The following is a 25,638-nucleotide window of genomic DNA, read 5'->3' as shown; positions in this document are numbered from 1 at the left end:
GGTTGACCAGATCAATGTTTGTGTTTGGTCATATTGAGCTTTTTCTGGATGTTCTCTTCCTCTGTGTGCTGTGGTCTGTTACTGAAGCTGTGCGTTTCGGTGTGGGACCATCTGATTTGTTTGTACTGTCCCACGTCTCACTCTGAAACAATGCAATCGTTTTCGAGATATTTTTTATTTCTTTTCATATAATTTTAATGTAACAAGTAGACCAGTACTGAGAAGTAGATTTTATAGTGAAACCTGCTCAGACTCCTTTAACTACATGTTTGCTTTTTTAATCAAATAGTAAGATGCCGCGTTTTCTGATTCCCTACTACACTACTTTATGAGGTCTGTGTGGTAAATGTGTGGTAATGTTTGGACCAGCATCAAACCACTGAGTACTGAGTTTTATTACATGTAATGAGAGAAATATGGTGACGAGACTTTTGTTGGTGAACACATGTCGAGGCCTGATACTTGCACGTTGAAAGGAAATGCAAATTGTTGCTCAGCAAACTTTTGCAAGAGGCTGTCTAATCAAAGTGTTGTGTTGATTCCCAGTCACTTCGAGCCAGGTCACGTTACTGATGCACAAACTTTGTAATAATACGCAGAAAACAAACAGTATGTTTATGAGCATTTAAAGACACCATTAATTTAATAATTCAGTTTAAATAAACAAATCACATGAAATGATTCTAAACTAAGTGTAAGGTTGCTCTTACCTATATTATCTGAATCTTTCATATTTTTCGACTCATTGTAACTTTTTCCAAGAGCATAACCTAATAGATGTATGTAGCTGGGGACAGGACACTTGAAGGCTTTGAAGAGCTGTATCCACTGTATTGAAGGAATCGCCTTCCTTTGGGACCAATTAGCAAGCAGAGAGTCTTCACAGAGGGCACATAAACAAAGATTTGCTTCATGTTTCAGGAGCACTGTTATAAAAGCGATAATTCACTCCACAGAGCATGAAGCTGCAGCATAAGTTGATGACGTGCTGCCTGCAATAGCTGAGGCATGTGAGCCGTAGTTTGGTGTTGATGTCTTGGATGAGATGCTAATGTTTACTTTGGTGTAAGTGTAAGTGCTGCTGCTTGCTGATGACCTGGAGCAGGGTTTCATAAGGCCTTGAGAGTTGTAGAGACCACATGTTTTCTATAAACATTTACTGAAGGAGAAGATCACCGGGTATGACGTCTTCCTGCAGCTGGATGAGGAGCTGACTGCAAAACCTTAGAGCACAGTCAGGACCTGCCTCAATAGCATTAGCAAGAATCTCAGATCCCAATGAAAGAAGCACAAAACACTGTAAGCGAAAAGTGTGTGTGTTTAATTTGAAACTCTTTTTAGTTGCAGTGGATTCTTGCTGTTATTGCTTCCATCTCAATCACCTGTCAGTTGGACCAAACACTGGGTAAATGGTCCCAGCTGGTTAGTTCATTTCAGGTATAATGAACTGTCAGAGGCTGTTTGGCCTCCTTTGTTAGCTGAAATGTTAAAGCCAATCAAATCAGCCTGCTGTCTGCAGAATGTGTCTGTACAGTATGTGTTTGGCTGCTTGGGTGTTTGTGCAATAGACTTACCAAACACCTGTTTGTGGCTGTGTATGCTCCATTTCTGAGAAAATCCATGCTAAGGCTTTGAAATCCAATATGGTAAATAGTCTGCACTTGTGGAGCACTTTTCTGCCGTGTTGGTACCCAAAGTACTTTACACTGTTTATCAATCACATTTACACACATACTCAAGAACAAGTGAGGGAATGGCTACGGAGTTGGCGTGCACACACAAGGAACAACTAAGTCAGTGTCTTGCTCAAGGACACTTTGACATGTGACCGGTGGGACTGGGAATCAAACCAACTACAAGCCTGGGACGGCTGCTCTCCTCCTGATCCACAGTCACCGCTGCATCAATATTTGAGTCAATTAATCACAGTACAGGCAATAATGAAAATGTAACACTGATGTTGAAACTAATGACGGTGCCAGACCCCATCCAGGTTAAAATGGGAGGGCTGTGGCAGGAAGGGCCAAATAATAAGAAGAAAAGCCAAATAAACACGCAGGACACGTCCCCCGAAGGGACGAGCTGAAAGCCGTTGATCTTGGTTTCTACTTACACAACAGTACGTTCACAAGCAGCAGAAGGGCCAAACCCAGTTCAGACTTGTTAACCCCCAGATCTTTGTGTTCTTCCTCAAAACACAGTTGCAAGAGGTAGTGGTTGAGATGTGCCCGTGTTAAATGTTACAGCCCTGTAGGACTCGTAAGTGTCATTAAAACCAAACGAGCTGTGTCCTGGAATGGCAAAACCAAAACACATGGACATGCAACACTCTTTATATTTCTAACGGTACTGCTTGCAATCACTAGCGAAAATCTGTTTTCCTGCATTGCTGCAGAAAGGATTAAGTCCAACATGGATTTCAAATACCCAGATCAGATTGAACAACCTCTAAGTGAAGCCACTGAGTAACATGGACTATCACAGACATGTACTAATTTGAAGGCACCATAAGGTCCACTTACTTCTTACTCAACTCATTAGTAATTTATAAAAAATAGACAGCGTAAATGTGGGAACAGATTCATGCGGTTAGTGTTTGGCTGGTACGTCCAACATTGTTGTTGGGGGAAAAAAAAATGCTTTTCCAAAAACAAAACAGACCAAAAAAAGCGGCCTTGTGTGCATTTTAAGAAGTGGACAATAAGTGTTTGAATGGTTCTTAGACAGCCACTTCTTAGCAATCTATGGGAAACAAGGTCAAAGTTAAAGCTGAAAACCTTCAGCAGTGACAATGCTATGGGTGTGGAGCCACAGTCTTTTTGAGCTTTCACAATAGATTCTATTACAATGAGTTTTTGTTTCCCAACTTTCTTAACAGTGCTTTTTTTGGCTGCCATCTCAGGCTACTGCTCGGAGATTACATTTACATAGGCTATGTATTTCAGCACCCATGGTATGGCAGACAGGGCGGGCAACTGCATCTGAATTAAACTGAGTGAAAACTAGACACATAGAAAGGTGAGTTTCTGTGCTTAGTTTCGTCATTCTCATAATGTTATTGTGCTCATTTTCTTTGGCAGTGTCTTGAAGTAGCTGGCGGACGTTGAGAGGTTTCAGCACTTAGCAGGTAATAGAAGCTGTGCTAAAGTGTATGATTTACTTTTTGACTGACCATACATCTGTTTGGTGGTTGGTAAATGGTTTAGTTCTATACCTGCTTTGGGTTCAGTTAGCAGGTGCTCGTGTGGCACTTTAACACCCAGATGTAATCGTTTTTTCACACATTGCCTCTAATGTGTTCTGGACTTGTCACTTTTGGCTGTGTTACCTTTAGCACACTGCATATGATACTGTATTTTGGCAGTATTATTCTGCTCTACTAGCAACACAGCCCAACAATAGTAATGTCAGATGGTTTGTATGTTCTTCCAATGCAGTGCTCAAAACAAGAAGTCTTGGCAACGAATGGCCAGATGGCGATGGAGATGGAAATGTCCTTCATTTATTTATGGTTGCTTCACCACAAATCCAGATGCTTTCTTTTACTGCCAATATTAGACATATGAGACCATCATAGACATCTGTGCACTGTAAAAATAACAAATTAGCGCTGTGCCACATATTCCACGATGCATCTATATAGTTCCTCTGCTTGATGAGACTTTGTTATATCACTCTATTGTCAGTGTAGCTGCGTAGTGACATGTTACTGAGCCTCTACATTGGAGGAGTCTGAGGTACAGTAGAGTTCAATCTGACAAAAAAGACAAACTTCCTCTGTCTTTGGAAACATTCAGCAACAGGTCAGATGTGAAACATCTGCGATTTGCATGTTGTGTTAGTAACCTGTACCAATAGGGCAAATACGTAAATGGAATTTGTTCTGCAACCAAGCACAAACTCAACTAGTGTGAGCTGGAGGTCATGGAAGATGTTAGAACGAAACGGTAACAACACACTTTCATTCACAAGGATTTTGTTTGCCAGTGGTCCTTAGCAATAAAAGAAGGAAACTCTGGAAGGAACTGATCAACGTAGTGGCTCAGAGCCAAAGACACAATGCCAATCCAAACTGCTGACAATGACAAAGTCAGGTAAATTCTAAAATAATAGACCCTATAAACTGCTGTGAAGGGAATATTAATTTCTATCTGTTTTTGAGCTTAGTGTAGTGTTCGGTGACAGTTAGCATTTGCCTAGAATTTGACGCTGTGCTGAATTGATACTGTCTTGTATCAAATCTTGTAATATGTTATGATATCGTTTTATATGTAGTGTGCATATTGAGGATGTATCCTTTACATTTTCATACTTACCAACTTTTGTAGACTTATGAAATCACACTGGGCCCAAACGAATAAGATATACAAGAAAAAAAGACAAAGTACAATGACACCTTATTTTACAGCTTCCGTATTTTCCAGTACAACAGCCATATGTGATTGATAATGGAAATGGAAAAAGTATAAATTGAAGTATTTTTTAATGATTATTATTAATAAATAATAATGTTTCTTCAGGAACAGAAAATGTAGTAGGCAACTTAGCTTAGTTAATATAGTGATGTAAATATTCATTGATGGTTCCAGGAAAAGTACAACGGCTTTCGTCTTGTCCCTTCACGTGTCGCCACAGCAGAACGTCTTCCCCACATTGACTTGGCATGAGTTTTTTTTCCTGCCACAAGCCTCCCATTTTATGTGGGCTCAGGACAAGCATCCAAACCCAATGCTCCACCACTGAGCCACCAGGTCCCGCAAAACTCTCACTGTCAGGGAATCGAACTCCGGTATTCCGTGTGCCAGGTGGAGATACTGGCCACTATAGTAACGAGGACTCACCCATTGATGGGTAAGAAAGAAAAACAATAATTATTCATTTTTGATCTGATACTGTTGAAAGTGTGTCACATTGTGTCACATAGAAAAATATGATGAAAGTTCCAGAAAACGATATGTTTGCATTTACATTTACATTTAGTCATTTAGCAGACGCAATAACAGCGAATTACAAGTGAGGTACAAGTCAAGGAGAAAACATCAAAGCAAAGTCCTATCGGAAAAGTGTTCACATTTCATGAGATGCAAATATCCACTTCACCAAAAGAGCAACGCTTTCTACCTACAGTTCTTAACACTATTAAAAAGAGACTAAATCAGCAGAGTCGAGAGAAATGACAGAAACTCAGCTACCTTTGAAATGGTAAATGTTCTGCACGTACCTATTGGCACTCAAAGCACTTTACACTGCTTCTTATTCACCCAATCACACACACACTCACACACCGATGGGGGAGCTGCTATGCAGCTGGCCAACACTCACCGGGAGCAACTAAGTTGGGGTTCAGTGTCTTGCTCAAGGACACTTTGACATGTGACCGGAGGAGCTGGGGATTGAACCAACAACTGTGAGATTGGTGGACAACCGCTCTACCTTCCGGCGCCACAGTCGCCCAAAGCCAGCAAACCAATTTCAAACAGCACATCTCCTGTCCTAGTTTGGAGCTTGACATGGGACCAGCACAAGAAAGTGTTACCAAATTACTTATGTTAAGGAAATAGAAAATACACAAAACCAAACAGGATGAACTGGAGCCATAGAGGAGTATTTTTCCTTTTCCTAAGTTCACAGCTGCCACTCACTTTATCAGCTGCGCTTCATGGAGACAATGAGCTGTTTGATTGTACTGTAGCTGCAAACCAGTGTATTAAAACCACCACAGTAAGATGAGAACATGTGGCTGAATGCAGAAATCATCGCTGGCTAGAACTGCTGGAATTTGCATAGCTGGATTTAAGCTTCTTTTGGTTTTAATATTTGGTTCAAATATAATGCAATTCTTTCTTTTGTCAGTGTATTTTTCACGTCAGTGTTTTTGGAGGGGGCAGCCTCATAGCTAGAAGCTTTCTGGCCCGACTGCATCCTTTCTATGTTTAGTCTGGGTTTCCTCTGGGTGCACCTGTTTTCTCCCAAACTCCAAAGACACGTGTGTTAGGTGACTCTAAATTATGAATTATAAACGTATGAATGTGAGTGTGAATCCTTGTCTGTCTGTGTCTGTCTCTCTGTGTTGGTCCTGAGACAGACTGGAGACCTGCCTAGTTTGGACCCCAATGAAAGCTGGGACAGACTTCAAATACATAAGTACTTACAGATAATCAATGGATGGATGGATGTTGGAGGAGAAATGTTATTAGTGCTCTGGTTGAGAGTTAAATGCTGGGTGCTGCTGGGGTTTTAAAGGAGTTGATGATTAAACCAGGTTTGAAATAGTTACTATGTAAAAAAAAAATTTATGTCTGACATACTTTCTTGCCATTTGTGTCCCGAGGACAGAGAGGAAAAGAAATGTACCTCAAATTTTCTTATCTTAATTAGACAATAATTAGTTAGTCTTTCTTGGCTAGACTGACTCGTATCTTTGCCTCTGGCCAATTGCTGTGGGCATTAAAACACCAGTGATCTGCAGTTTGTGAAGAGATTTAGTATTTTGTTAAGTAACAATTTGGACGGGTTCCTTAGCTGGAAAATGGCCTTTAGTGCAGGAAGCCTAAGTCGGAAAAACGGAAAAATGCTCCAGTATATTGGTGCCAAAAATTTAAGGAATGAATACAGGTGAGTTATTACTGTGTGTGTGTGTCTGTTTGTTCTGTACTCGTGGTGAGCACTGCACCAGGTTAGGTAAGGTCAGTTACAATGATATCCTCATTAGCATTGGAGGGCAAGAGGCAGTTTAACCTTTTTAAGGGTCTTGAACTGGAGTTATTGAGAATGTTCAAGGCTGTGATTGAAAGACTTAAGCACCTCTCGGGGTCTCTGTTCTGTTCTGTACAGTAATCTTCTTTACGGGTCCTCATCTGTGCCACGTCAAAGCTGAGTACTTAATTTCTCTTCTTGTCCTTGAAGTGGTTATGCTCCTCATTCTCACAGTTTTTACTTTGCTGTCTTAGTGCGGATATTTGTGAGGATTTTGGTTTCACAGTCCCAAAATGTGCCCATTTATTCTGTGTGTTCTGGGTCTTTGTTTTAAAGGACCCTCGTTAAAGAATGAGATGAGCCCAGCACTGACTGATTTATATTTGTCTCTGCTGATTATTAGGGGCCATGTGAGTCATGGAATGAACTTAAAATGTATGTAATTGTGTAGAACTGGAGTACTGGTAAAGAATATCAAAGTTCTAAAAACCAAACAGCCAGATGCGGTTAACAGTCGACGGAGTAAAATGCAACACGTAAATCCATACGACACTTTGTTTGCCCTTCTCGCACACCTTCAGAAGCGTTTGCTGAAACAGTTCGTCCAGACAAGCAGGCAGCTACTGCAACACTACTTTTGTCCCACACACTTGAAAACACTGCATTCCAGATTTGCAACATAGCAGTTTGGCCAGATTTGGGGATAAAAATAAACATGGCTACATTTAAAAAATCTGGTCTTAATAGAAACTTGAGTGCTATTTCTGCCCAGTTCTTACAGCTTGGTGCATTCTGGGTGGAAACATTCACTCACAATGTGGAACTGTTTAACAACCAACGGCCTGCTCCATATGCAAAAATAGCAAGTTTCTATTTCTCAAAATCCGACACTATTCCTGACGTAACAAACGGTAACGTCCTGGTGGTAACAATAAAAGGAGAAATTCCCGAGTTTCCTGAATCTTGTTCAACTTTTTTCTGCTGTGAGAGTTTGTAGGAGTGAGGGATGAAGGATATGAGGAATGTAAAATACAGTGGCATTTTAAGTGACTGTAATGTTTTTGGTGCTAATAAAAGAAGAACAGTTCATTTGATGACGAGGGTGTAAAGTGGATTGATACTGTGTTCTAGCATCTTAATTACATCCTACTTGTGATCATCTCATATCCTTTAACTGAGTTGAGGAACAGTAACATTATGGGCCACTTGACCACTTATCCTCTCGGGCCCCTGGTCTTGTCTCTGGTCGGCGCTTTCAATAATCTGTGGTTGCAATTATGTGTAATTAAACTCTATTTAACTGGATCTGAGGTGCAAGATGCAGAACTTGTTATTGCAAACATTGAGGTAATTATAGAAGATTCAATCTGTGTATCATTGAGAAATACTGCTGGCTGATCAGGTGAATACGATCCAAAAAAGGACAGAATGCTTCAAATAGACCTCATAGTAAAACCAGTGAATTAAGTCTGTTCACACAACAACAATCAGTGTAAAGACACTTAGTTAGAAATTAAGTGGGTGTGTTGTAGATAGTGGGAAAGAGCCAATAACGACTGCAGAGCTAAGTGCAAAGGTGGCATTTTTAAATTCACCTTGTCTCTGTCTGACACTTTGTTCCTTCTGCAGCTGTTTGAGATCACAGTGCCAATCACTCAAGGCACCAAGCCAGTGACCATCAGTGTGGCCAACCACACCCAGTGCAGCTGTCTGTCCAAACTGGACATCTACAAGCAAGTTCACAGCATCATCAGGAGAGCCCTGCCTGAGTGAGTACTCACTTACTGCATCACTCTGTGACCGTGACATACAAGGACCACATAGACCACGGGGTCAGTGGTTTGACTCCCAGTCCCTCCTGGCTATGGGTCGAAGTGTCCTTGGACAAGAGACTGAACCCCAAGTTGCTGCCATTTGTGTGTGTGAGTGTGCGTGTTTAATGAGCACACGTGTGTTTGTCTGGTATAGAAATAGTCTCTTCCCTTTTCCAGCAGGGCTTTTCTTATAATTGTATGAGTCTGTTGTTACTTAGGACACATCCTGTGCTGTGTGTGTATTTAGAGGTGTTACCATAGGACAGATTATCACTTGATTAACTTCACAGTTACCTTAAGTGTGTGTATCTCTGTGTATTGACCTAAAACTGCCCCTGAGTATTTTATGGGGAAGTGGTCCCTGCTCTGTAACGTACAGCACACACTAAAACATTTTTTTCTGTCCACGTTCACCAATATGCACACGAACAAACTTACCAAAGATTAGAGGCAAACAGTCCAGATCCTCTTTCACTTTGACAACAACATTCTCCACACACAGAACCACTGACACAGCTGATAGCTGGTGTAACTCACCCATCAGCAGATGTGGTTATAGCTGGTAAACTGATGCTTCTTTCAAATGATCAAGGACCTTTGTGGTGTTCCATGCATTGTCACTACATTAGTAACTAACCCGACTACATCACCTTTTTCTGTCGTGCATCCGCCTCTTTCTGTTCTTCACTGAGTTAGCGCTTGTTCCAGTGCTAGTAGCAGCACCAGAGTTAAAGTAGTTTGTGCATTGAGCTTCCTTCATTCTCTCTCACTCTCAGTTCTCTCTCTCAGTACTTGGAGAAATTCACTTGCTTTTCAAGTTATCAGGGAACAGTGTTTACATGCACTTAAGGAACCTGGTTACTTGAAATCCTCGTATACCTGCAGCCCACAGATTATAACCGTACAGTGACAGAAAACACTGCTTTCTGACTTTTGTTTTTGTGTTGGGTTTGTGTTGCAGCAGAGTGACAGGTGACAAAGGTAAAAAGGGGGAGAGACACGCAGCTGATCCACAATGGGAACTGTCTGAATTTTGAAATTCTGTGGGGAAAAGTGACTTATTTAGACCTTTCTGAGGCACTTTGTGATCTGTCCTTTTATTCATTCTCTTATTCAGCTGCATGTTCCTGTCTGCAGCCTTTTGTTCCGCGCATGCACAGTTGGAGAAAGCTGATTAGAAACCTTGTTACTTAAGTCCAAGTAAATGCACTGACTTCCTCTGTAGGGTTGAAATGAAGCCTGAGGGCGATAGAGAAGTGACTGCATGTGAAGTCTGTGGTGATGTCTCCCTGTTTGCTTAGAATCTGTAGCATTTAAAAACAGTTTTAGTCAGAGCTTAAATTGCAGCTGCAAGGTTTGAAAATCACATTATTTTCAACTGCGGCCATGTGTCTGCGACAATCGTTGTGCTGCATACGCTCTCAGAAATAGGGGAATAGTAAGAGTCAATTTCTGTTCCCCAAAGTACAATGTACACTAAGGTCTAAACATTGAACCTCAAGCTGACTATGTGTCACTTTTATGAAAAAATATGTACTATTTATTCAGATAAGGTACAATTTCTGGAGACAGTGGATTTGAACCTGGGACATTCTAGCTGTGAGGCCGCAGTGTTAACCACTCCACCACTGTCCCACCGCAATGAAAATATTTGTGTCTAAAAGATTTTTATTAAGATCATATTAAAAAAGTTCCGAATTTCAGCTTTGATTTGATTCAAGTTTCATCTTAATATGTGAAACAATGTGGAAAAAGGCACCTTTCGTATCGGATGACTCAAATTTTAAGGGAACGAAATTCTCACAGCACAAGTAAATTAAATTCAGGAAATTGTTTCTTCTTCTGATATGTTTTCCCAGGCTTTTAACGCAGCCTCCTTGAAGCTAGGGCCACACTGATGTTGTTCCAATACTTTTGGAGAGGGCAGTAACTACAGTTTGATTCTCCTCAGAGTATTTTAAGGTGCAATGTTTCTGTCTTCTTGTTGTTAGTGGATGTGACAAAATCCATTTCATGTTAGTATGTTAGAAAGACTAGGACCACGTGTGAGGTTAGAATAATGTTGATACGTGCTGGAATTTGACATTACACACACACACACACACACACACACACCAAGCAGTGGTGGTGAACCTAGTGGGTCAGATTATGACGGGAAAGGCAAATGCATTGTAGAGATTTCCACACCTACAAATCTTCCAACATGCAAGAACGTGTACAAACGTAAGCATGAAGGACACGTATGTTTCACATTAGTTGTTGTGAGAGAACAGCTAGTTTTTTTTTTCATCTTTGTCTTTTCCACTCTATATTTTCCTTTTACTTTCCTCCCTTTCACCCCCCATCACCCTGTATGTGTGTGTACAGTTATGTCGTGCCACTGCAGCTTGAATTAAAACCACACTGTGTCTGTTCTTATCAGTGGACTCTTTCACAACAATTTGTCCACCTGCTGTGTGTCTCTATGTCTAAGTCACTGGTTTTCTTAAACATTTTGTCCTCTGAACGTGTGTGTGTGTGTGCATTTATACAGTATATTTGTCTTGGCTGCTTGTAGAAACCTAAACAAGGTATCTGGTTTCCAGAGTAATTCCGCCTCAGGCTGGAGTTTGTTTTCAGTAAGACGGACAATCGGTGCCTCTAATAATTGTAGAGTTGATATTAATTATCCAACAGCAATAGATTATTATAGACAATAAATATTGTTGGGTTATATGTAGGTTGTGTTATCTATGACAGCTTACTTTACTGCAGTCTGTGAGAAAAAAATTAGAAAATCAGAAACTGTTCCACTTCTTCCACTAATGCTAACTTCTCTGAACCAATGGATCATATTCTGTGAGGTCATTGTGTTGAATCCTTGTCCTGTCAGAGCTAAGAAAAACCAGTTGTCTTCAGATTTTCCATCTAGCTTGGCACTTATATTTAAAAAGAATCCATTAATCTTCATTCAGGTTTGAAGTTTGTATTTAGAAATGGTTTGCAGTAATTCACCCTCTCTTTACAGAAAAAGCCCTGATCCTGTTTATTGGGTTTACAAGTTTGTTCACACTGTCAGTGACAACTACCAGTCAGTGTTAGTAGAAACCCAGTGGAGCTGCTGGTGACAAAAGTGTGACAAATCTCCAGCAACACCACAGGAAAAAGTTAAAGAAAGATTCAATTTGTGCAAACATGCTGTGGCAGAGTTGGTGAAAGGTACCATTACTATTGGACGCTCCATGATCGCCACTGTTTGACGTCCTGAGAACAACTGTGCCCAGTATTGATGCTGCAGGTGCACTTTGGCTTCAGTATTGGACTCTCAAGGAGCGTCAACTTATGACACCACAGGAACAACTGTATATACACAAAAAACTACATTACATTAAAAAACACGGTTACCAAGGTTACCAAGGTTAGGGTTAGGCAGAAAAACGTAAAGGTTAAGTTTAGAAAGATTCGACTAAAATAAAATGCTATCACTGACAACAGCACACATGTACTTCCTTACTATAATAACCACATGTACCCTGTTGGGTTTATTTTATCGATGACACATCACAGACGGATGTCTCTCGCTCTTCATTTGTCTTAATAATTAGAGAGTGGCTGTATTTTCATCATTTTTTTATTATTTTGCCATAAAAATGCAGATGTGGACGAGAGTCCAATGAAAATTTCAATAATGTTGGTGATGACATTGATTGTTTGTAAAACTTTCAGCCTCCACCCCAGTAACTTTTGGACAGTCCCTGAAATCTAATTAAAGACTCTTGGACTAGGCAGTGAACACACTGTGGTTTCATGCTTTTCACAAAGCCATGTTATATTTTTACATATCCAGTAACAGAGTCATCATTACTATTAAGTCATCTAATGAGTGTATACATTAGTTTGAAATACTGATGTGTATTCTGCTGATCCTGCCTCCTGCAGGACATAGACCCTGGTTACATGTCCTTTCACCTCCATAAAAGTGGCTTCAATAACAGAAATGACAGAGGTTTATTTAGCATGTGTCTGTTTTTGCCATCACTGGGACAGAAACAATTCTAACAGGCTGACATGCTTTTAAAAAAATGAGTCTCAGTGGATCATAAATATCTGAGGAATCTTTGAATCATTATGATTCAAAAGAGAGAAAGTTGCATTCACAATGACACACAGCTGCTAACTGTCAGCCCACTCATTTCCTCAAACTGTTTCCTGCAGAATGATTTGAGTGACCAGAAGCATGACACAGCTTGTCTTTTCTTTGTGTGTGTGTGTGTGTGTGTGTGCATAATTTACCCACTTTTTTATTACCCATAAGGAGATGCTTATGACAGGTACGGATTGGAATGTCCAGTTTATTTCTATATCTTTTTTTTTATCAAATCATTAATTCTTACCTGTTTGATTTTTCAGTAAATACTAAAACAACAATACTTTCATTTAGGAGTTCTGGACCAATGCTAAACCTAAACCTACCCCCTGAGCAGAAAGGCTGTGTGAAATCAGACTTATAAAAAAGACAAGTATAAACTCATCTTTTAAAAAAAAACCAAGGGATTTACAATGTTGAACTTAGGGTTGAGTATTCTGTCCAAAGTCACTTCAACACACACACACACAGCAGGGACCAGGAATCGAACCACTGACTCCGAAGGTTTGAGCAATTGCTTTTCCAGCTAAGCTACAGCCATTCCACAACTGCTGGACACAGACCTTTATGACAGTATACATGACTTTTAGAACCTTTAACAATGGCAAACTACAGAGTTTCGGAAAAAGTTTCCATGACGTTGACCAAGTCAGTAGGGAAGAAATGGGGCAACACAAAGACTGAAAACACAGATAAAAAGATGGAAAATGATAAAAGTAAATCAGAGCAAAAACAGCCATGTGGTCTTAACTTAAAAATGAGAGCTGCTGTAGCCACAGAGGGATATTACTCTCCTACACCTATCTGAGGGTGACTTTAGAAGTTTCAAATCTCACTGAACACACAGTAGAGCTTTTCATCCCTGCTGTGATGGAACTTATTATTTATCCTTGCAATGACGAGCTAATTAGAAGTAATTATTTAGCGTTTTTTTCAGCCTGCTCACCTGCTTCATTGTTGCTACCTTTTCACCAAGAAGCACAGTTTATATAAAAGAAATACAAAACTCAGTCGTGGGATTTCATATCTTCGTTTTGCAACAAAAGAAGTCACAGCACTCAAATTGTGGTAGTGAAGATTCTTCTGGTTTTGCTGCATAATTTTCAGTAATGAAGCTACGACTGGAAAAATGAAAAAGTGGAACGCTTTTCTATCCTTTGGAACCACAGTTCAACCACAGTGATGATGGAGTAGGACTCTAAAAATGCTTAGAAACAATTCAGCAGTGAAGTGTGTTCACCAGACAGATTGCAAGTTGAGGATCATTTATGTAGCTTCAACACGTTATGTTATTAGAAGCAAAATAAAATGCAGGTAGAAACTAACCAACTAACTGTGGCTTTTCATTGAGTACTATCGGGAAGCCATTTTATTTCCTCATTTCTCTAAAAAAATCTTTTATTCTTTTCTTTGTTGGAGGTGCCCAATTGCCAATAGGACTTGTCCTCCTGGTCAGACTTGGAGCAGCAGGCTGTGCCGGTGTGTCAGCATGGCCACCAATGTGCACCACAGTCCTCCTCTACTACCACTACCTCCTCCAAGGCCCTCCCAACAGCACCTTGGTACGTATTTGTACACTGGCACACACAAAGGTTTATCTTATATCATGATTTTTCCACTGTGGAGGAAACAGAAAAAGGAAAAGAGGAAAAACTATTAGAGCTACTGATAGGGATGAACAGCAGGGGAACTTCATTCCATGGCCAACAAAACCAGAACTGTTTTAGCTGTGTGTAGTGATGTAGGTGTGTTTTTACTTTTATACCAACTGTGGAACCTAAATAGATGTATTTTATGAGGGAGCTAGTTTTATACAGTACATGTACAGTCATGAGGCCCAGCACTGACACCTTTTTTTTTAATAACAAATAGCTGAGTCTGTAAGGAAATTAAATAGATGGTCTATAACACTATTAACTCATAAAACAACTAGTATGAAACATATTCAAAAAATAAAATTGAAATTTCATTCGATGTTAGCAAACAAGCAAACATCAAGGTTCATCAAATTCGGCTTTTAACTTCAATGTCAACTGTAGACTGTCAATTGTCAGGTGTCCAACAGAAATGAACCCAAACCAGTAATCTGTGGATTTTTAGGAAAAAACTTAAATTGAACTTTAACACAAATAAATGAGAATTAGTTAAATAATTTACCTGGTAAACAAAAGCGACCAGTGATTTATAAGTTTGGCACATTTCTAGCTGCCTCATGCTTCTGACTGCTGACTGGTCAGCTGAACATCTTACTGCCCTACTCCATCCTCCAGACACGGTCAGTTCTTGTTTTTGAAAAACAAAAGCATTGACTGAAACGATCTAAAGACACCAATCCCAACAACAATGCTAAAATATCTCCTCAGCTTCTCTTTATACATCCAGAATAACATTCTCTAACCTTAACCAAGCGTTGTGATAGTCTAAATGCAACTATTGTCTAAATATTTTCACCCTTGAGCTACTTTTTGTTCTATGCCTTGCAAAACCCTCATGTATGCAGATGATACAACAATATATGTTTTTGAACTTTTAAACAGAGGAATTCTCTAGTGCTTTGGATCATTTATCTATACAGTAAAATAAGGATGAATATAAACAAAAAGTATTGCATTTGAAACAAATACTACTTAAACTCAAGTAAACTAGTTTTTAAAGGGAGTGCTTATCGATAAGGTGGAGTAAATGAGATTCACCTTTAGACAGCAATAGTAGACTGAGCAAACTTTTGCAGCCATGAGGAGAAGTCTGGTAGTTATTAATAGCTGTGCCAGTGCATTTTTCAATTTGTTTAGTTGATCATTCCAAACTATTTGGATTGGTATCCAGTAGTGTGGATGATTTCGAAAAACTGTGCTTAGCTCAGGATACGGTCACGCTACTACTAGAATGCACACAGACGTAGTCAGCGGTGAGGGACAGCGTGGTTATGTCCCTCCTCTCGTTTAAAACAATACAAACATAAATATAAACAATATAATCATTAATATGTCACAACGTATAGTAACATAGGATTAAGGAAGATTACGATGTAATGTTTACTTGTGTGGACCTCAGTAAGTGTTATTGTGGCACATAGATACCAACCACTGAAACAAACATGCAGTGTTAGTGGACTGTTTGTGACAGGAGAATGTTCATGCATTCACAGAGAGTATTTATGACTGCAATGTGTTTGTTGAGTCTGTATGTGTGTGTGTTTGTGAGCCCCACTGTGTGTGTTTGGCCATGATAACACTTTGGACCGTGTGTAAACAAATGGGCAACAGAAGAATGTGCAGACTTAAGAGTAGCACATCCAACAGACACAGTTAGTATGACAGGGCTAAAACAAGTTCAATCCTTTAAACATAGCTGGAGTCAGTTTTGGGTGCTGAACTGTATGTCAAATATAAAGTTAAATATAAAACTATTAGCTGCTAATTACATTGTGCGAAAAGAATGGATGTTTAAATTGTTTTGCAGACACTAAAGGAGGATTTCACCATTAGTCCTGAACATCTATTTGCACCAAGATGCTAAAAAAACCTAATGGTCAAATGCAGATTTTTCACTTTTCACACTGGAGACATGAATACATTTACTACCACATATCCCACCTATATGATTTTGAATTAAATTAAGTAAAGATTACAAGCAGCACACCAAGTTAAATGAAATATCATGACTGCCACTTAAAAAGGTTGCATAACTATGTTTAGTTAAAGGGCAACTTTAGAAATTTCCAACTATGGTCAAGCGAGTGCATGTATATAAAAGATGTTAAGGTCCTTCTACCTTCCATGCATGAAAATACTGTATCTGTAAAATTCCCCCCAGATGTTGTGGTCCTGATTGATCTGCTCCTTCAAATTACATAATCTCAACTGAAAAGCACATTTTAATACAGGGAAAGTAGAAGGAGGCAGTTTTTGGTTATTTATATGTATGTACTCTTTAAAGCAGGACCCTAGGAGGCGAGTTAAAAAATTGGTGACGTGGCCCTTTAAGATTTAATCAAGGTCTAAAAAGATAAACTTGTGCTGACACTTGACACTTGACACTTGGATCATTATGTGGAAATTAAAGGTTAATGCACCCCCTCCAAGCTCTACACCCTTTCCTTCCTTCCAAAACATACTTCCCTCATTAATTCTGGTGCGTAGAGTGAATCAATTACATGATGGATCGAGGACCTAAAGTGAACCCTCAAAAATTAGAACATAAAAGCAAAATATGGCCAATAGAACAGACCTTAATATTAGGATATGATACACAAATGATTTAGTGTGGCAGAGCTCCATAAAACATGCGCTGAATCGTCTGAACAGGCTAAAAATAACCTTTACATACTCGGTGAACAAATGAAGATGGATGGTCATGTCATTGTAAAAACACGTGTAAGACCTTGTAATGTTACACACACAACTACAGTTTCTGCCAGAAAGAAAATGGACATCGTGGGAGATGGTCAGGAAATAAAAACATAGTTTGTACCAGTTTCTCCTTGCGACTGTATGGGAGAAGATGTTTAGCATTTATCTGTTTCTGTCAAAGCATATACTGTAAGACATGAGTCACTTTTTGTTTTTACCTCGCAGACCTGGAAGAAAGTTCAGACAATCCACAGAGAGGGAGAGTGACTGACATCCCATCACATTTTCCAATAGAGGGTTCAACAGTAGAGTCTGAAACAAAAACCCATTTAATGTCAACTTAGTGCCTCTTTTGACAACAAAGAGCTGTTTTAGTGAAACAAGGCCCAGAAATGAAGCTAAGAACCAATATTTGAAAAACACTACAGCAACGCTGAGTTTTTACAGAAACAATATGTTGGCTGTTCAGTATGAACCATTTTCCTGTAGACAATTCAAAGGTATTTATTTCTAATGTTGAAACGTGTATTTTCAAAATCAAAGGTGTAGTGAGAGCCAAAAAGAAGGTGTGTGTAGCCTATGTGGGTTTGCAGAGCACCATCTCCAACAATGGCTGTCAGGCAGAGTCGAAAACAGAACTGTCAGCTAACCCACAGTGACCACAGCCCTTAGTGATCCTGTATAAGTAGAGGCCTTTTTAATCTTTTCTCTCCATAGAGTTTTGGCATATCTGGCATTTTAGTGGTGAAAGGATTCAGTTAAATAAATACAGTATTGGAATTTTTTGAATACTTTAATAGCATAATGTGAGTCTATGTTAACATTTGCATATTGAAGTGGCCCAAATCCAACCTTTTGTTAAGTGTGAACAAACAAACTGATTTTTATTTTCTTTTTTTAAGATTTGATTTGGACGACTTTTGTACAGCGTATGATCCTATATCTGATTCCTATCCAATCTCTGACTATGTGACTGCTGTTATATATATAAATATATTTCTTCTCTGCCATTACTTGTGTTTTTCACCTGAATTCCTAATTTTACTAAACTGAGATCCGGACATTGACTGATATGGGACCCTAACGGGTCACAATTATCAATTATAAAAGTGATAATTGTGAGAATAGTTCTTTAAAGTGGATGGTAAAAATTGTTTAGCAAATTATACATGAATAAACTGACAGACCTAGTAAACAATGAGGAGTCCAGATTAGATAAACAACAGCAGACACATTCATTCCATCTACAGACATAATTGCTTTTGCAGACAGAAAATAAACTAAATCATAAAATTATAAATAATAGGATAAACCAAAGAAAAATATAAAGATGTAGCAGCCTCAGTGTTTTTCATTGGCTGGAGTTTTCAGACTATCATTTAGCTATTTTAGAAGTGACTATTGTTGTGTCTTTCTAGGACACAGGCTCATCAAGTCATACTGTAAACCTAAAAACTGTATAGAGGAGGCTTTGGCGTTATTATTATTATTATGTTTAATATTTAAAGACAAGTCGGTATTAACTAACTACTAATACTAAAAAGCCAGTTTTCTTAATACTGAGTGATTTATCTCGGTAAGATTCTCATGTATTAAACTATCTATTACATTGGGATCTTTGTGAGAGTTTAACTTTATTTATTTCCGGGACAATACACCGTCACATTGTCACAGCTAAACAACCGATACTGTGTATTCAGGCCACATAATTTGCAGCCTCTGTCCCAGGCTTAGAAAAACACTTGATATTTAGGGTCCTCCACAGGTTGAAGTGTGGTAAGATGGATTAATATTATTGTATGAAACCGTTTTGTCTGTTATGCAAAGCGGATTGTTTTAGTCAAAGTATAATGGAGACTTTGTCGTCAGTTTAATAACACTTGTTAAAGTCTGTGTGAGCACATGCCTCAGTACGAAGTAGTTATCTCTGTTTGATCATCTGTACACACACAAATATGCACACAAACACAACAGTCTGAACATCCATTTTCCAGACCTTCTGTTGCTCCCTCTCCATCTCTCCTTGTGTTTTTCAACTGAAGGATGTTTTGCCAGCATTGAAAGAGAACCATATGTGTTATCTCTGAGGAAAGAGAGAACACTGCTGGTCCATTTCAGGAATGTCTCAATTTCATATTTTATCAGTGTTGTCAGACAGTTGTCAAGCACACAGCTCTTATACTATATGTCATTGTGTAACATTTTTTATTATAGTCAACAGTGTGTCACAAAGATATCAGTTTTTCCTTTTTTAAAATTAAAAAAAAGCAAATGACTAAAACCATAACCTTCACTTTTCACTTGACAACCGTGTCTTTTTATGACACATGGGTGAGTTAACATACTATACTGCATATGGCTTGTATGCGACAAAATGAAACTCACATATCAATCCAGCAGATATATTTGTATTAGCAATGTATGTACAATGTCATGTTTACTCAAAGAAGTTTCACTAATGCTACATCACAGTTTCTACTGTTTCCAATGTGTTTGTGTTCACTGACAACCAAAGCAACAGTCTGTATCAATGAAATGAAAGCAACAAGTGTGTCTGGGTGAAAAACTGTGAGCACACTCCAAAATAAGTACGGTGTAAAAAGTGCAGATTGTGCATATCACTAAACAGTTTCCTTCCAGCTACTTCTTGTGCAGTCTCCTTTAAATAACATTTTCCACCTCCATCTGTCCCTCTCTTTCTGTCTCTACAGACATATTCTCTGCAGATGCGTGTGGTCCAGATAAGGAGCTGGATGTTGAAACCTGTCAGTGTGTGTGTCGGCGCAGGGAACAAACCCAAGGCTGCGGCCCCAACCAACATGTCGACCGTAACACCTGCCAGTGTGTTTGCACCTTGCCTGCTCCCTCCTGCCCACTCAACCACATCTTCAACAAAGAAGCCTGTCAGTGCGCATGTGTTAAGACGTGTCCAAAACACCAGCCCCTCAATAAAACAAAGTGTTCCTGTGAATGTAACGAATCACCAAACAAGTGCTTCCTAAAAGGACGGCGGTTCCATCAAGCTACATGCAGGTGAGGAGTGATGCAGGGTGTTCAGTTCCATCCAGTGCTGACTAATTAAAAATGATAATTTTTTAAGCAGGAAATCCCACAGCACGTAAAGATGATAGTGCTGGCTGATGTAGGGGAAAGCTCAGCTGTTGGACAATCCCACATTATGGACCACAGTATGTTCACTGACAGACTTAGGCAGTGGTCCGGTATCACTGGGTCATTCCTCCTGACCTCTCTGATAGGACTTTTTTTGGTTTCAGTTGGTAAGCATGCCTCCACATGTGCACATGTGTCACAAGGTTTTGTTTTAGGTCCGATTCATTTGGTGGATGATATCATATCATTGCTATCCAGATGACTACCTGATCAGGTAGTTGTAAGATCATTTAATAGGCCATAGGCCACTCTTAAAATACATTAATATGCTTACTACCAACAGACACATCATGTAAATATAGTTCAGCAGGTTGTTATCATCTCCAAATTTTAGGTTTAGTTTATATGTCAATACAGCAGGTCATTCTTAGAGAAACAGTGGGACAAACATGCACTGCTAGTTGGAAGAGGGATTTAAAATATCAACCCCAATTCCAAAAAAAGTTGGGACGATGCGTCAAACATAGATGAAAAAAATGCAATGATTTGCAAATTTCATCAGCCCACATTTTATTCACAATAGAACATAAACTGAAAGATTTTACCGTTTTATGGAAAATATTAATTTGATGGTAGCAGCACATCTCAAAAAAGTTGGAAGAGTGTGATGTTTTCCATTGTGTAGCATCCTCGCTTCTTTTAACAACTGTAATGTAACTGTAAATGTCTGGGAAGTGAGGAGACCAGATTCTGGAGGTTCAGGAGAGGAATGTTGTCCCATTCTTGTCTGATGCAGAATTCTAGCTGCTCAACAGTCCTGGGCCTTTGTTGCTGGATTGTTGTTTGTTGGTGAAAGGTCTGGAACAAGCTGGAACTGACTGCGGACTACAAGTTGGATGGTTGCTCTCTTCTTCAGTCAAGGTTCCCAAATGATTTCACAAAGAATTTCTAATTTTGATTCATCTGACCACAGAACAGTTTTACATTTTCCTTTATACTATTTCAGGCTCTGCCTCTCTGAAATGCTCCTATTACACACAGTCATGTTACTGACCTGTTGCCAATTAACCTAATTAGTTGTCAAATACGCCTTCGTTTGATTTTGATTTGCGGCAATTACTTTTCCAGCTTTTTGTTTCTCCTCTTACAACTTTTTTGAGGTGTGCTATCAAATTCAAACTGAGCTTATATTTACCAAATAATAAATGAAATGTGAAAATGTCTGATAAGTTGTTTATGAAATGGGTTGATGAGATTTGCATTTTGTTTTTATTTACTTTTACACATCTTCCCGACTTTTGTGGAATGGGGGTTGTATATGCAATTAAAAAAATGGACAGCTAATCATTTTTTGCATGTTAATAATTTCTGATCTTATTTCTAAGGTGCTGTAAACCCTCAGTTAGATGTCTTGGTTGTCACTTTCAAACATGTAAAACTAATCCTGACCTCTTTATACCTTTTATTTCAGTGTCATAGTCCCTATACACACAATCACATGCACACCTGGATGCACAAGCACACACACACACACACTCACATGTTAGTGTCTGTGTGAAGCCAGAGGACAGCACAGGTCCAGCAGTAGTTGGTCGTTATTGCCCTAGTGTGTAATACAAGACCTCAGTGTGCTAATGACTTCTCCTAGCTGTCACTTAACCATTTCCTCTCCCCACACACGAGAAAACCCACACACACACAAATACACACACATCCATCCATGCTGTCCAGTCGTGACCCCTTGTGACCTTGTTCAAGGGTGATTTATGAGTGTAACATAGTGGTAGGAATCTAGTGTCTGGAATTTTGCACTTGTGTTAGCGTGTGCGTTTGAAAGAGAGCGGGTGTGTCTGTTTGAACTCTTCTGTGTGAGTTCATAGGTCTTTTTAAGTAACTGTGACTAAATATTCTCTCATCCATGATGTGACCAGAAAAAAAAACAGAAAAAAAAAAAAATAGCAATTATAGGCCTTCCCCACAATCTGTGCTGATTAAATAAGCAAGTTCCTGGGAAAAGGTGAGTCACATCAGAGAATTAGTGACTAAACACAATATTGCTGTATGATAAGTTATTCCTTGGTTTTCAAGCAACTGCAATGTGTGTTGCGTTAGTGAATTTTTAGTTTTTGACCAAATGGAGAAAAACTTTTTAAATAACACATTATATAACAAGATATTGCAAATAATAATATGTGTTCTTGCACTGGTTGCTGTCAGTGCTCGAAGTGGAACAAAACAGTCCCAATATGTCTGTTTTTGGTGGTGGTAGGGGGCAGTTATAGTTCATAGTTTCCACTGATCAGGAGACTAACATAATGACACATCCTGGTAGTAAAAGCCAATAGCATGGACGGTTCCACATAACCCCACTCTGCACTAGCGCATGCGTCCTGCTAAATGTTCTGCATTTATATAGCGGTTTTCTACCTATTGGCACTCAAAGCACTTTACACTGATCTTATTCACCCGTTCACACTCACAATCACACACACACTCACACACCGATGGGGGAGCTGCTATGCAGCTGGCCAACACTCACCGGGAGCAACTAAGTTGGGGTTCAGTGTCTTGCTCAAGGACACTTTGACAAGTGAGCCGGGGATTGTAGACCGCTCTACCTCCTGTGCCAGACATCAAAAGACCAACCTAAAGACATTTACATTTAGAGGGCCTTTAGATAGATACAGTGTAACGCAGCTGTAAATCAAAACGGGGTCGACAAGATTTCTAGAGGAACAAATTCACTTTGTCCTTCTAGACATAATGAATTTCAAGGTCAGGAAATGTTTAGCATTCCGGTTGTTTAAGCACAAAAGGATTGATTGACTCTGACATAGCAGACTGAATTTGAAACCCTGATCCTTATTCAAAGTCACATTTTACCATAATGCCAGTAGGCAGAAAAGAAATGATTAGTCTGGAGTTTTTCCTTATCCAATTCATGGGTCAAAGAACAGAGGATCCCATACTTTGTACAGACTGTAAAGCCCACGAGGCAAAAGTGTAAAGGTGTCTAATGCAGAATGTAGTGGTGATTAGTGACACAGTTTAAATCAAATACAATTCAGTTGACAACTCATAATGTCACCTTCAAAATCAGAATCAAAACTTTAATTTTCATTAACCCATCTGGTGGTGGCCCAAGGATTCATGCTTCCCAGACTATTTTACTAGCTAACTTCCTTTACATTTTGATAAGTCCCATGTTTCTTACCCCTTTTCCCTCACCAAAAAGGGTAAGAAACTTTGTTCTAATGAAAGAACTGTCGGAAATGCTTTTTAAGTTAGCAGCCTGGCTTTGGGAAATGTAATGTCAGTTAGTCTGTTCACCACTTTGGACTAGAGAAAAATATCTCAGTAGTTCTCAGACTGATTGCATTCTTTCTCTAACCTTAACCAAATGCTTTGAGGGCGTAAACGCAACCATCACTCCATCCATCTGTTCATTATCTGTGTATTCATTATCACTTCATTCAGTATCTCATTATCCTGTTCAGGGTTGTGGGAGGCTGGAGCCTATTTCAGCTGTCACTGACTTAGAGGTGGGGTCCACCCTGGACAGGTCTCCAATCTATTTCAGGGCCAATACGGAGAAGCAAAGACAGACAGAGAATCATTCACACTCACGTTAACACGTACAGGAAATTTACAGACACCAATTAACTAAACCTGCATGTCTTTGGACTGTGGGAGGAAACTAGTGTACTTGGGGGAAACCTCCACATAGAAAAGGTGCAGCTGGCAGTTGCAATTAAACCATTTCACCCACACATGACAATGTATAATAATAGTGGAGCAAAAAATGATGCACTGTCTGTCTTATTGATATTGACATTTTGAATGTATCAGCATTTTTATGACTTACCATATATATACATTTTATATACACATATATGTGTAGAAAAATAACTTTCAGGTGACAAAATTCTTGTTGATTGCTCCTAATTGCAGTGGATCATTCATAATTCATTCATAGGGACCTAAAACTGCCAGACTAAAATGTTTGCCCTTTGAGTAAGTATGTTATTACCTTCAATGCCTAAACCTGTGTCTTGTTTTTTTCATTGCAGTTGTGTCAGGCCTCCTTGTGAAGTCAGGAGGCGAAGGTGTGAACCAGGTTTTTCTTTCAGTGAGGAAGTGTGTCGCTGCATACCGTCACACTGGAGAAGGCTGGACTAACCACCACTTATTAGGATGGAGTTAAGGAGCAGTTTAAAAAACTTACCAAGGAGAATTCATCACCCGTCCCCAGTAGACCTGCTGGTTATAAGTATCCCAATCAGCTGTAATGGCAGCTAAATATGCAAACATGTGAACAATGGGAGCCCTAAGTGATTGGAGTGGCAGATATGGGAAACTGGAGACTTGAAGTTGGGAAATGCACTGACATGGCTATGAAGATGTTCTAACGGGAGAGTGAATGATTGAAGCCTTGGAATAGACAGAAGGACTGAAAGAGAGAGTCATCATTCAATATTTGTTTTGAGACATTGTCCAGTTTGTTTTAAATGTTTGGGAGGGGTTGTATTAATAATGTCTCTGTATTCCTATGGCAGATATTGATCATATAATTTATTAAATATTATTTTTCAACCTCTTTATTGCAGTTTCAATCTTTTCCTTGAAAATACACTGTGATCAGTATTTTTGTATCATGTAAAGTATATGTGTAAAATAAAGTATACTGGATGTGGACCATTGTTAATTTACTTTGTTAACTAATTTCTTGTGGTGCATTTTGTGTTATGGTTTGTTTTAGTTCAAATATGTATTTTCATAATTTAAAGATGAAGAAGATAATAGAATTGAGGTTACAATGGACTGCATGTGATTTTCTGCATCATCTGGTCATAAAATGCTATTTTATCATTTAAGTTGCAGACTGGTTTGATGTTTTGCAGTTATGCCATACTGAGCTTTATTTCTGAACAATTCGACCTTAAGTTTATTGGCCTGCAAGACATTTTTGCAGTAGTGTAAATGTGAAAGTGCACTTTGGGAAGTTTGGTGTGCTGGTGTGCAGTGTATCCAGAAAACAGGGGTGACTGTAGCTCAGTTAGTAAGGCAGTTGTCCACGGACCATAGGGTCAGAGGTTCAATCCCTGGTCCTGTCTGTATGTTGAAGCATCTCTGGGCAAGACACTGAACCCCCCCAGAAAGCATTCACAGTGCTCAAGCACCAGTTACAGCCTCAAGTGTTTTTGAGTATGATGCTACAACCTTATGACACCTGTTTTTGGGCAGTTTCTTCCATTTTACTTTGCAGCACCTCTCAAGCTCCATCAGGCGGAATGGGGAGCATCAGTGCACAGCCATTTTCACATCTCTCCAGAATTGCTCAATTGGGTTCAAGTCTAAGCTCTGGCTGTGCCACTCAAACACATTCTCAGAGTTGTCCTGTAGCTTCTCCTATGTTATTTTGGCTGTGTGCTTTCGGTCGTTGTCCTGTTGAAAGATGAACTGTTGCCCCAGTCTGAGGTTCAGAGCGCTCTGGAACAATTTTTCATCCAGGATGTTTCTGTACATGGCTACATTCATT

General features: G+C 39.3%; 1 protein-coding gene across 1 annotated transcript in view; it reads left to right on the top strand.

The window, feature by feature from the left end:
- Window positions 1-24,834, top strand: part of vegfc (vascular endothelial growth factor c) — a 53,643-nt gene extending 28,809 nt beyond the window's left edge. Inside the window, exons 4-7 of the mRNA XM_067499181.1 lie at window positions 8,326-8,465; window positions 14,056-14,198; window positions 19,700-20,021; window positions 24,170-24,834. Of these exons, the coding sequence (XP_067355282.1) occupies window positions 8,326-8,465; window positions 14,056-14,198; window positions 19,700-20,021; window positions 24,170-24,278 (714 nt within the window). The 3' untranslated portion in view covers window positions 24,279-24,834. The remainder of the gene's footprint in view (window positions 1-8,325; window positions 8,466-14,055; window positions 14,199-19,699; window positions 20,022-24,169) is intronic.
- The last annotated feature ends 804 nt before the right edge of the window (window positions 24,835-25,638 follow it).

This window comes from Channa argus, chromosome 3 (assembly GCF_033026475.1).
Source record: "Channa argus isolate prfri chromosome 3, Channa argus male v1.0, whole genome shotgun sequence".
In the NCBI taxonomy this organism is placed as follows: Eukaryota; Metazoa; Chordata; class Actinopteri; order Anabantiformes; family Channidae; genus Channa; species Channa argus.
This window is presented reverse-complemented; position numbering and strand designations above follow the sequence as displayed.